Raw genomic sequence first — 12,596 nt, 5'->3', positions numbered from 1 at the left:
AAGATCTACTTTTCAAGTAGCCAACCTCCCGAGATCTACCAGCAAACCTACCCGACTTTCATTCCGTCTGCGCACGGCACTTTCTCAACGATAATCAATAATCTTCCTCCCACTCAGGGTGAACATGGTAGGTCTTAGCTCGTTTCCCCTCAGCCATGCCAACGTTTAGGAGTGTGCAACTACTGTTGACGGCTTTCAACTGCTGTTGACAGCGCATGCGCTACCGCGCGTATATGTCCCGCGCAAATTTTATTTTATATTTAAAAAAAAAAAGAAAAAAAAAAAGACATTCTTTTTTTTCTTCACCCCTCGCGGTCGACTTGGGATCTGTCGGCGGTCTACTGGTAGACCGCGATCGACTGGTTGGGCACCCCTGAACTACATAGTATAGATTGAAATAATCAAAGGATACATAGATATGAGCCGTGGCTGTACCTTTGAGCTCGGTGGCCTCCAGCAGCTTCTTCCACTGGGAGCTGACCTCCTCCATGCGCCCGGACACCTCGTCTGCCGCGTAGTGCTTCCCGTCCAGGAGCTCCTGGCCCGACTTCTGCAGGGCGTCGATGCGGCTCTGGTTGGCCGACAGCTCCGCCTCGAAGGCCTGGTGCTTCTGCACCTTGCCCTGGAGGTTGGAGGGGTCCTGGGGGGAGGGGAGAGGAGAGAGGAGAGAGGAGAGAGATAGAGAGAGTAGAAGGTGTGTTAAAGGCACCCAATGCAACTTTCGAGGCTTAAAAATAAACATTCAATTTCTAGTCTTTTTTACACGTAGTAAGTTTCAATAACTCCATACCATTACATACCGACATTTAAGCAGCAAAGATGAGACGTCGTTGTGTGGTGAGAACTGATACAAAATCGATAACAACAACAATGCCGCCATTTTCTTTATTTTTTGTAACCTACAATAAATAAAAGCAGGCTTCCAGTCAATGGAAAAATGGCTTCTCCCCACCGGCGATTGTTGTTGTTTACGATTTTCTATCAGTTCTCACCACACAACGACGTCTCATCTTTGCTCCTTGAATGTCGATATGTAATGGTATGGAGTTATTGAAACTTACTACGTGTAAAAAAGACTAAAAAATTGAACGTTTATTTTTCATTGAATGTTTACATAAAGTTGCACTGGGTGCCTTTAACATGATGTAGAACGTCCAGCTCTCCCCTCAACACTCGTCACCCTTTCTGGGTCTTATACTTGTATTCGTATTTTCTTGAGATTTACATTTTCGGTAAATACTTTGGTATTTTTACCGGTTATTGTGTTCAGTGTCAAAAAACACCTAATTCCAATGCATCATCATCGTATTGAGCAATAAAAGAAAACACAAACTATGCATCTTCAGCCATCCTGCATGAGATCGTTCTGCAGGCCAACTGCCTCTTGTAGACATTGAACCAATCACATCACAGCGTGTAGACTAAACAAAAAGCAGGAGAAAAAGGGGCTCTTACTTTGTAGGCCTCGTCGGTGGCGGTCTTCATCTTCTCGTTGATCCAGCTCTTGAGCTCGTCGGAGTCCCTGAAGAACTGCTGCAGGTGGAAGGAGTCCTCCAGGCCGGCGCGGCGCGACTGGGCGCGCTCGTGGAGGGCGTTGCGGCGGTTGAGGAGCTGCACGGGGCAAAAGATTACAAATCACAGTTCAAATGGCTGCGTGATCAACTATGGGGGACATTTCCATCACTTGATTGTGTATTTTAATGGTATACATAATGCAGAGATCTTTGTTTCTTCTCCAGTCCCACGGTTCTTATAGATTGCATTTTTATACAACATCATCTATGGCGGAGAATTCTGATTGGTCACTTGATTATATATTTTAATGGTATATTTAATACTTTCTATAATTTCAGTTTTATAGGATTTTATATATTTCTTTTTTATAACATGCGATGTCACAAGAGCGTCAGTGTCCAGAAGGACCCTGTACTACCAAACATCGCTTAGCGACGCCAACTGCATTACTTACAGCATCTCTGCGGGTAGCGACATCCTCCTTGGCATAGTGGTTGTTATCAATGAGCTTGGTAGCGAACTCATCAAGGGCCTGGAGAGAGAGAGAGAGAGGGAGAGAGAGAGAGCTTGGTTAAAACCAATGCTATCATCAGCCGATCCTTGAGCCGATGCGATGGGAGCATTGTTCTACGATGTTCCCGTGATAAACGGTCAATGTTTTAAATAATAATAACAGTGATATCCATAATAGTGGGTGAACCCGTGTGATGACTTACGGTGATCTTCTCCTCCTGTGCGCTGAGGGACTTCTCAAAGTCCTCGTGTTTCTTCAGCAGGGCCTCCACGCTGTCCAGGGAGTCGCCCAGGTCTTCGTTGAGGAGGAACGCCTGTACACAGCACGCACACACGCTCCATGAGAAAACGGATCCTTGTGGAAATCTGAAGAAGCTTTTGCACAAATTCAGTTTTCACTTGGACACTTGATACTGAAGCACGTCTTCCTTATCCAGCTGCAATCGACCCCTTCACTTCTTGATTGTGTAAGAACCCGTGGCTGTCTTGCCGTCTCCAGACATGGCCATTCCCCCCCTGCCTGCCTAAAGTATTGTGCAAGATAATGAACTTAGGCTATCTTAACATAATTTACTTAGGCTATCGGTCCAGACTGGCAACAACCATGGACAGTGCATACCCATCGTTCTGAGACGATGCTGGGGAAATCCTGTCTGTGCCTTCAGCCAACAGTCTTCCCCTTATGCTTCTCCATCAAACCGAATACTTTGTAGTCAAGGGTGTTTTTGAAGCATTATTTTTAAATCAATGACGGATTCTCTCCCTCCTCCCCTACCAGTACATTCATTTTTGCCTTATATTTTCTGTTCAGCACCTCACGTCATTGTCAGTTGTGCGTGTTGTCACCCTTCTAATTGCCATAGATCCCCGACCAATAACATAATGAATGTTGTGTGTGGTGGTGGCGTGGTGGACGTGTGGTGGTGGTGGGGTGAACGTGTGGTGGTGGTGGCGGGGTGGTGCTGATGGATCCGGTACCTCCTGCTTGCTCATCCAGTTGTCCACCTGCTCCGTGTCCCTGTAGAAGAGCTGCAGGTCCATGCACTGTTCGTACTGCTGCCGGCGGAGCTCCCACAGCTCCAGAAGAGACTCCTTCTCCTCGGTGAGGACGCCCAGCTAAACACACACACACACGTTTAATTATTACATATATTACTTTTGTTTAACATTTATGTTTGCATCTACAATTCTATGACTCTGAATGTGTATACAGGCCTATTTTGGTACATAGATTGGTTTTAATTTGTATCTTTTACTCTAGTATGGTTCTTCTCATCTCATTTCCAGAAATCCCCTTCAATGCAGTTAAAAATAAACAAAATGACGTTGCGTGTGTGTGTGTGTGTGTGTGTGTGTGTGTGTGTGTGTGTGTGTGTGTGTGTGTGTGTGTGTGTGTGTGTGTGTGTGTGTGTGTGTGTGTGTGTGTGTGTGTGTGTGTGTGTGTGTGTGTGTGTGTGTGCGCGCGTCCGCCCACCTTCTCCTTGACCTCGTCCGAGGCGTAGTGGCCTGTGTTGAGCAGCGCCTGGCCGGCCTCGTCGGCAGCCCTGAAGCTGTCCTCGTGGGCGTCGATCTCTCCCTTTTACAGCACAGAACCAACATGAGCATGAAGAGGTGCTACATACGCAAAAGCTTTCACTTAAACATAGGGCTTCACAAAACAAAAGCACTCCAGGTAGACGGCAAAACAGGCATTCAAATATGCACTCTAGGAACTACTTAAAAGCTCAATGAATAATTATTAACTTATAATAACAAAAAATAACCGTTTTGTATTTCTATGGTTATTGAAATGGCTACGTCCTGTTAATATTCTTTATGAAATAGTAAATTTTGTGCTCAAATGTACACTATACCACACTGTTTCACAAAACATAACGTGTGGGTATTGCTTTGAGCTGCAATATTTAATTGTATTTTGCCATAAGGCGTGTGCGTGTGTGTGTGTCCATATGTGTGTGTGTGTGTGTGTGTCCATATGCGCGTGTGTGTGTGTGTCCATATGCGCGTGTGTGTGTGTGTGTGTGTGTGTGTGTGTGTGTGTGTGTGTGTGTGTGTGTGTGTGTGTGTGTACCTTGTGCTCCTGGTGGCGGTCTAGCAGGGCCTCGGCTCCGGCCACGTCGTTGGCCAGCTCGTCAGCGTTGATCAGCGCCTTCATCTCCGTCACCCAGCTGGTCAGGTCCCTGAAGTCAGCCGTGAAGCGCTGCAGCCTGTTGAGGAACACACACACACACACACACACACACACACACACACACACACACACACACACACACACACACACACACACACACACACACACACACACACACACACACACACACACACACACACACACACACACACACACACGTTAACACATGCAGCTACCCTAAAGGCTTACTTATGGTTCCACGTCGACGCAACACAAGGGGGGTTACGGACCCATTACGTCCTGGCGGACCCTCCTTGCGTCAAACGCAAGGGCCTGCCCTGTGCCTCCCACAAAGTGTAACCTTGCGCCGAGGCAATGTTTGTTGTGATTGGTCTGTGATTGGTCTGTGATTGGTCTGTGATTGGTCCGCTCACTAAAACCCGACACAGAACCAGAACAGGATCAGGACTGCGTCGGAGCGTCCGCGGGGTCATTGCGTTGCGTCGGCGTGGAACCGTAGCGGAGCCGTGACAGTGTGGGTCATGGCGTGTGTCCCCGGAGCGGCGGCCTTTACCGGTAGGAGTCGTTGAGGCGGGCGCGTCTCTCGGCCGCCAGGGTCCTGATCTGCTCCCAGTTGGTGACCAGCTCGTCCTTCTTCAGGTGGATCTGGGCCGCGTTCTGGGGGTGGGTCTGCTGCAGGCGCTCCGACTCGCCGCCCAGCATGTTCACCTGGTGGGTCCGGCAAACGGGTACCTTTTAGAACTACTCCCGTGTGTTTCACGGCTGGGGAACACCAAAGGGCGCATCGATACCTATATCGTCGGTCACCATCCCATAATGACCGGGTTGCTACTATGGAAACCACTTTCACCACCAATGGGGTGAATAGAATAGTGTGACGTAATGTCAACTACCAGTATGGATTTAACAGTAATTATAATAATCATAATGTTTTGCTTGTATTTCGTATTTTTTTGATCCAGCAGAACACAGATAGATTGAAATCAGTTGGCTATATAATAATAGTAGCAGCATTTATCTTTAATTGTCGTTTTATCTATGTCCTATTTGTATGGGTGAGGTACTTGAATGAGCTGCTCGGGGTTGTTGTTTCTATACCAACGTGCAGCGGTTTTACTAAACCATGAGCCTGAGCTTGACCTGATTGACATCTCATGGCCCTACCTTGTCCTCTAGGGCAGCCAGGTCTCTCTCCAGGCCCTCGTGCTTACGCAGCAGGGCCTGGACGCTGGCCAGGTCACGGCCAAAGTCGTCGGAGGCCATGAGCTGCTCCTTCTCCTTGATCCAGCTGATGGTCTCGTCCACATCCCTGTTGATGACGACACCATCTCAGAAGCTGAAACACCCAACCCTGATTCCTGGCCTTACTGATTACGACACCATAAAAGGAATGCATCACTGTTATCTAAATCCCTGATCTCCTGGGTAGGGTAGGGGTTGTATATATAACAACATCAACGTCTCAGCTCTGCCTCCATATTAAACGCCTAGTCCACTACAATACGGATCCTGACGCTTAACAATAAATCTAAAAACATCAGTTCAACAGGGTTTTGGCGTCCGTCAAGGAGTAATTGCGGCGTACCGATAGGGGTCCAGGGTTTCCCGCAGAAAATGTGTTAGCTAGGGTGGTGGGGTTTGCTGCTAAACAGGTGGACCATTTATGCTTGGTTTTCAAGAAGGCTGTCAGACTGTTGCCCTGTAGTCTGATCTATACACAGAGAGTGAATGACGTTTTTTTTGGGGACGTCGTAGATAAGGTGGCAGACGTGTGTTGCTCAGGCTGCCGCCTTAACAGTAAAGTTAAGTTAATAAGTATTTTTTTATTTATTATATTTACTTATTTATTTATTTATTATTATAAATAAATAAATTATTATTTTTTCCACAATCCCTTGTTTTTTAAACGATTTATGATGACTATATGCTCTGTAAGGTGACCTTGGGTGTCTTGAAAGGCGCCTCTAAATTAAATGTATTATTATTATTATTATTATTATTATTAAAGTGCTGTAAAAAACCACCTTAACTGTAAAAAAAACGGGGGTCCTTAAGACACAAAAAACCTTGTGAGCTCCGCCCCCTTACCGGTTGAAGCGCTGCACCTCGGCCGCCCCGAAGAGCCGGCCCTGCCGCTGCAGCGCCAGCCCCTTCAGCCGCTGCCACGCGGCGTTGACCTCGTCCTGCTTGCGCACGATGAGCTCCGCCTCCGGGTGGGCCTCCTGGGTGAGCCGGGCCGCCAGCTGGTTGACCTCGTTGACGCGCTCCTCGTGGGCCGCCAGGTCCGTCTGGAACTCCTCGAACTTCTTCTGCAGCAGCTCCACGTGCTCCAGGTCCTGGCCCAGCTCCTCCGAGGTGGCCATGGTCTCCTGGAGGGTGGACGGTGGTTGGGTGAATCACAAGGGGTTTGTATATTTAGAGGGCGTTTGAAGATTTCCAGGGCAATTGTAAATTTACAGGGCATTTGTAGAAAACAGGGCATTTGTAGATTAACAGGGCATTTGTAAATTTACAGGGCATTTGTAGATTTACAGGGAAATTTGTCGATTTGCTGAGAAATCTGTAGATTTACAGGGAAATTTGTATATTTACAGGATGTTTGTTAATTGCCAGGGAGTGTGTAAATGTACAGGGCGTTTGTGATGCACGTTTGAGGAATTGTAGATAGTGATTTGGTTTTGTTTGTTATGATTGTTTTCTTACATTCCTTATTCTCTCATTCTCAGATCAGCACCCTAAACACTAGACTATCCTGCCTCCATGTATATAGTCAATACAATTCAGCCTATTGACGACACGTCAAAACTGTTTTTACATTATTGCCAACCTCCTGAAATGCGGGTCACCTTTTCACTAGAGTTTCATTTCGTTCGATGTGTTGTGTTTCTGATGACTCTGAGCATGTTGTCACTGGGAGTCCCACCTTGTCATTGATCCAGTCCATGGCGTCGTCACACTCGCGCAGGTACTGCACCAGCTTCTGGGCCTGCAGCAGACGCATGCCCTTCTCCTTGGTCTTCAGCAGCAGCAGGTCCCACAGGCGGTGCAGCTCCTCCAAACGGGTCTGTTTCCATGGAAACACGCGGAGGAGAACGCGGGACGCGGCGGTTAGACGGAAGGACGGACGGAACGAAGAGATGGCAATAATAGATATCGTTTGAATGACACCAGGGGGGCAGAAACAAGAACAAATGAGGAAGAAACTCAGAGGTAGAAGCGGATGTGGCCAAATTCACACAGTAGAAAAGAGTACAAACAAATATCTTTAATTTACGCTAGGAAATAATTACAAATAATGTCCATTATTATAAATAATGTCCTAGCACAAATAAAATATATATATATTTAATATGTGCTAGGAAATTATGACAAATATATCCATGGTGACTGAAACGACAAATGTAATCCAATATAAATATATATATATTTTTGACCCATGCATCATCACGACATATATTGCCCTATTTCTAGCTTGAAAAAATAAATAACACACTGCATGCTCTATCAACAAAAACCCAACTTCCCAGTGAATCCTTACGAAGAAAGGGACAAGGACAAGTGAATCAGAAGAACAGATTCTAAAACGGTCGTCACAGCACTCAAAGAGGTCACCAGCACCTACTTGAATGTACTCAATCATATTGGTACTTGTAACTATGGGTCTCTGTTGTGTCCGGTACGGCGTGAAAGACTGGACCACAGATGACAGAATTAAGCAAAGGATATACATTTCTCTGTGTGTGTGGGCGTATGTGTGCGTGTGTGTGTGTCTCACTTACGCGGATGGTCTCTGAGGCGAAGTGGCCCTCGGTGATCATGAGGTTGCCGGTTTCGTCCAGTTTGATGATGGCTCCAGCGTTGGCCTGTACCTCAGCCTCAAACGCCTGGTGTTTCTGGAGCTTGCCCTGTCGACACACACACACACACACAAACACCAACACCAGTCAGAGACCCTTGAAGGATGCAAGATCAGGCAAAGAAAAACACTGCAACCGACCACTCTAAGATATGAAAGTCATCATTGACTGGCTGCGCCATTTATCGCAGTTTGCACCAAGAAATAATGCACATTGCAGTATATTTTTTATTTCAAACCCAATTATTCCACTAATATATCCTCAATTATAGTATGAAACTGGTATCATAATGGAGTAATTACATTGTATTTATATTTTGGTCACTTTTATGCTATTATGCATTCCGTCCCACAGTCCACAAATTGACCTTAATGAGTCCCTAGGAATACAACAAATACACGAGAGGTTCAAGACATCTTCAGAGACTTCTCGCTACACGAGAAAAACATAATTTACATGACCCAGCAACGTATGACACTGAACAAACACACTCACACGACAGTCGAGAGTGAATTAGATGGTCAGATGTCCATTAGAGAACCACTATGGAACGTCAAGGGAATACCACACACACACACACACACACACACACACACACACACACACACACACACACACACACACACACACACACACACACACACACACACACACACACACACACACACACACACACACACACACACACACACACACACCTGCAGGTTGGAGGGGTCCTTGTAGTTCTCATCGGAGGCGATCTGCAGCTTCTCCTGGATCCACTTCTCCAGCTCGTCGGCGTCCCGGCGGAAGAACTGGAAGCGGTACGAGTCCTCCAGCTTCTGCCGCCGCACCATGGACAGCTCCTTGAAGCGCCGGTACCGGTCCAGCACCTGCTGCCGGCGCTCCTGGATGTCATCCGCCGTCTCCAGCACCTTAGCCCCGCTGGTGTCCATTTTCTGGGAAGCACATTGGAATATGCACTGTTAGGATCAGCGTTGGGGACTCCAAGAGCGAGTTTGGGCGTCTATCGGGGTCAGAAATGAACGGGCGAGTTCATTTCTGATATTGGGATGAAAATTAGCAAAGAGTTAACTTCTGTATTTGACGCTGCATTTGCAAAGCGGATCCAGAATTATTTTCGGACATTTGGTCAAATTGCCCTAGAAGTAATCCCAAATGCCCCCAATAGGAATTAAGCAAGGGGGGGGGGGGAGGCAAAATCCTTGTTAAAAAAGATTAAGCTCCAACTCTGGTGTCTGTAGTCCTTCATCTAACCTCGAGTTCTGCCCTGATCATACCATGTTAGAACGTAACACAAGATGCCTTCGCAATCGAGACGACGATCAACACTCCACCAAGTAGGAAAGAGAGCTCACAAGATGACGGAGGGAAATTTGCAAAAGAAGATTTGTAATAAGATTTGCGGCTCAAGTTTATTAGGGGGGAGGCGACCGGGGGGACAAAGTCCTACACAACGACGACGCCCTCTCTTGGCAAACACCCGTTTTCAATTAGAGAGCAGAATACAAAAGGAACAGGGCCACTCTGTATAAACATAAATCCTCCCCATCCTGTCCCAAACCGAGGGGCCAGCGGGTAAACAGCTGAGAACACATGAATGCCAAACGGGGGTCGGACATTCCACAGACACGTCGACCGGTCACTGGGCTTCCATGCAACAATGAGACCAGCTACAGTCAGCGCCCCGGCTCCCCATGCCTGGCACATGATCGCGTGCTGGCCCCAAACTAGGACAGTCCCAACTCAGGAGATTCACACTGGTTATAGTGTGTGAGACGTCCAAGATAACAGGCCTGTTATGTTTCCATTGAAAGGGTGGTTCTTTGTACGGATTTTAATCTAAATGTCAGCCTGTTAGACAAGCCCAATAAAACATGAGTCACTGAAGTGCTTTTGTTATCAAATGGAGAATGCAGCATCTGAAGCGAGCTGGGAGTGCTATGCTATATTGGTGGCCCTCACCATTTCTTTTTATTTTAGACACTGAAGGGCTAATGCCTCGTAATCAAATAAATCAATTATCTAATCTAATAGCTTTAGTTGTTTACTCTTACAGATGGTGATAATTCCCTCGTAATGGCTCGAACCCATTACCCATGAATAATTGAAGGCACTAAAGACAAAGCAACATACGTCTGGTCATGCATCCTTCCCAGAATGCTCTTTACTAGCCAGACAGGCAGAACATTGACCCGTCCCATCAAACCAAGGTCAGTGCAATGTCAACCCTACAGCTGCTGACCCACAGAGTTGTTCAACAAAGAGCCCGGGGTGGGATGCGTGGGCAGTAGAATGGGAGTCACACGCCGGCTTAATGGATGGATTAGCAGCGTCAGCAGCAGTGCGTTTGGGAAACGGAGGCCTCCAATTCTGCGTGGCTCGCCGGACAGGGATGTTGATGAGGCCCCGGGGTAGCGGCTCACGTTCCAGACGGACACACGGCCCAGCTCCCGGCCATTTCAGCCCCAGAAATGAACACGGGGGGGGGGGGGGGTGAGGGGGGGGGTGACGTCAATAATGTCTGGGTTCTACTGTAGGAGCCTTCCAGAAGAGACACTGATTATAAGCTCGACCCAAGTCCTTTGCATTCTTGGCACACACGCAGACGACCTGAGGAGACACTCAAAGTGAGGTCATTCCTCCAGGGGGCAGGTGAGGTCCCCAGGAACGCAGTGGAGATCCACTGTCGGTCGGTGCTTTTAAGCAGATTACTGGCCTCATGGCCAGATCGCCTGAAACACGGATCAGGCACACTATCATATGCAGCACTCCCGCCCCCATCCCTCCATCCACCCCCGAGCTACTCCAGCCCAAGGGCTTGGTAACGCAGGACTCTCTGATAAACACTGCATTATTCGGGACCAGAAGGGAGAAATCATAGATATTTCTCTTTACAATAATAATAATAATCTATGTAATACTATTCCTATAGGATTACTAAAAGTCATGGGCTGACCATCATTTTAACAGTAAAGCTAGGGTATAGTGAATAATAATGGCCCCTGCCTGAAGCAGAACAGATCATCTAGAAAAGTGGTTATATCAACATACATTGGATACACGGTTACAAAACAACCTCAATATATATATATCTTGAATATAGATATTTGCATGATATCTGCATGCTCCGTTAAAGGAGCCTGGCCCCAGGCTCTCAGGTATTGCATTTAAAACGCTCTTTCACCGCAGCTGTGCCGTTGCCAAGCTGCAGTGACGCAGCACATTTTACAAGTGCGAGAGACTCCCCAACCCCCCCCGTCAGATCCCCAAAGTAGCCTCACATTGGGAGTTTGCAACATACATCTTGAAAGAGTAAACGGGGGCTTCCTCCAGAGACGTATGCAATATACCGGACAAACACTCACTTACACACACACACACATACATACAAACACGCACTTTCGAAGACCCCTGAGGACACCCCCAGTTACGGTATCTGCGCCTTCAGACGGTGCTTTCTGCCATCTTGCGTGAAGAGATAGCAGAGTTTTGCGCTTTTCTTTATTTTTGCCGCGTCCACCAAAGGCCGCTACAGTCTAGCTATCAGTGACGCTAACCAGTGTCTCGCTCCTGGACACTTGAGAAGGGGTCAGAATCTCTTCAGAGGCTATTTGTAAATATATTCCATTTGTATTTGCATGGTTGTTGTCAGATGGCCAACTGAACAACAAGATAAGCCGGCTGGACGCTGTGAAGAGTGCATCAACCAACAGATGCTCTGCGGCTAAGCTATAGGAAGCTGGATCGTGACACGGCAGAAAGCAGTTCATTCGGAACGCACGCAGTGTTTTTGACTACGCTGTTGACGTTGATCGTTTTTAGTGGAATGGTTACTCCCTGTATATTTCTGTTGGTTTCCTTTTTTCTTATCAAGGAAAGAGGTGGTGTCAAAGGGAATCTTTCCAAAACAATTGCACAGTGCCCCCAAAAACCAAACAGGATGGGGCCGAAAACTCATCCAGATAGCCTTCAGAGTAGAAAACATATTAGGGTGTAACCTATTTTACACAGTCCATGGGTGTGACTGTAAAATAAGAAGGCAGCTTCCCAACGTTAGGCTCATTCAGAACAGATGACATAATGTCCTTCCCATCTCCCGTTTCTATAGCAACCTATGATGTCATAACAGGGGGATACTGGAGAGGAATGCACAGGAAATGGGAGTTTGCTGGGGGAACCGAGCCTGCTCGGATTTCGCTAAAGACGACAATAGCGCCGAGGAGGTGAACTCCGTTACCCGTGCATCCCGGTGTCGTGGCTCTAGGAAATGTGATTATATTGAAAGCCCATCAGCCACGAGTACACAAAACGAACGCAGTGCAACAGTGCAGATAAAGGCTTTTCGTTTGGACTGCTGTATAAAAGGATAATTATCAATGCTGCAGCCTTATCATTGATTTCATTGATTTCAAACTCAGCCATGCAGATGTCATTTCAGAAAGTACAAAAACGCACCAAACGTCAAAGTCACACATATTTTTCAGAACATGCACAGCTGAAAAATAACCAAGACGAAAAATAGGCAGGACTGAGAAATGTATCCGGCCGAAACTAAA

At 47.0% G+C, this 12,596-nt stretch overlaps 1 protein-coding gene across 6 annotated transcripts in view; it reads right to left on the bottom strand.

The window, feature by feature from the left end:
* sptan1 (spectrin alpha, non-erythrocytic 1) overlaps positions 1 to 12,596 on the bottom strand; it is a 40,557-nt gene that overhangs the window by 27,324 nt on the left and 637 nt on the right. For 3 of the 6 annotated variants that reach the window (XM_060049873.1, XM_060049875.1, XM_060049876.1), the window contains exons 1-14: positions 11,322 to 11,450; positions 8,736 to 8,975; positions 7,960 to 8,085; positions 7,104 to 7,244; positions 6,269 to 6,549; positions 5,345 to 5,489; positions 4,734 to 4,888; positions 4,100 to 4,235; positions 3,503 to 3,604; positions 3,007 to 3,144; positions 2,232 to 2,342; positions 1,970 to 2,047; positions 1,456 to 1,611; positions 436 to 640 (exon numbers count right to left, since the gene is read on the bottom strand). In XM_060049873.1, the coding sequence (XP_059905856.1) occupies positions 436 to 640; positions 1,456 to 1,611; positions 1,970 to 2,047; positions 2,232 to 2,342; positions 3,007 to 3,144; positions 3,503 to 3,604; positions 4,100 to 4,235; positions 4,734 to 4,888; positions 5,345 to 5,489; positions 6,269 to 6,549; positions 7,104 to 7,244; positions 7,960 to 8,085; positions 8,736 to 8,975; positions 11,322 to 11,339 (2,032 nt within the window). In that variant the 5' untranslated portion in view covers positions 11,340 to 11,450. Of the gene's footprint in view, positions 1 to 435; positions 641 to 1,455; positions 1,612 to 1,969; positions 2,048 to 2,231; positions 2,343 to 3,006; positions 3,145 to 3,502; positions 3,605 to 4,099; positions 4,236 to 4,733; positions 4,889 to 5,344; positions 5,490 to 6,268; positions 6,550 to 7,103; positions 7,245 to 7,959; positions 8,086 to 8,735; positions 8,976 to 11,321; positions 11,452 to 12,596 lie in introns of those variants that run through there. The other 3 variants (XM_060049870.1, XM_060049871.1, XM_060049872.1) reach the window with 2 other exon arrangements.

Source organism: Gadus macrocephalus, chromosome 4 (assembly GCF_031168955.1).
Source record: "Gadus macrocephalus chromosome 4, ASM3116895v1".
Lineage (NCBI taxonomy): Eukaryota > Metazoa > Chordata > Actinopteri > Gadiformes > Gadidae > Gadus > Gadus macrocephalus.
This window is presented reverse-complemented; position numbering and strand designations above follow the sequence as displayed.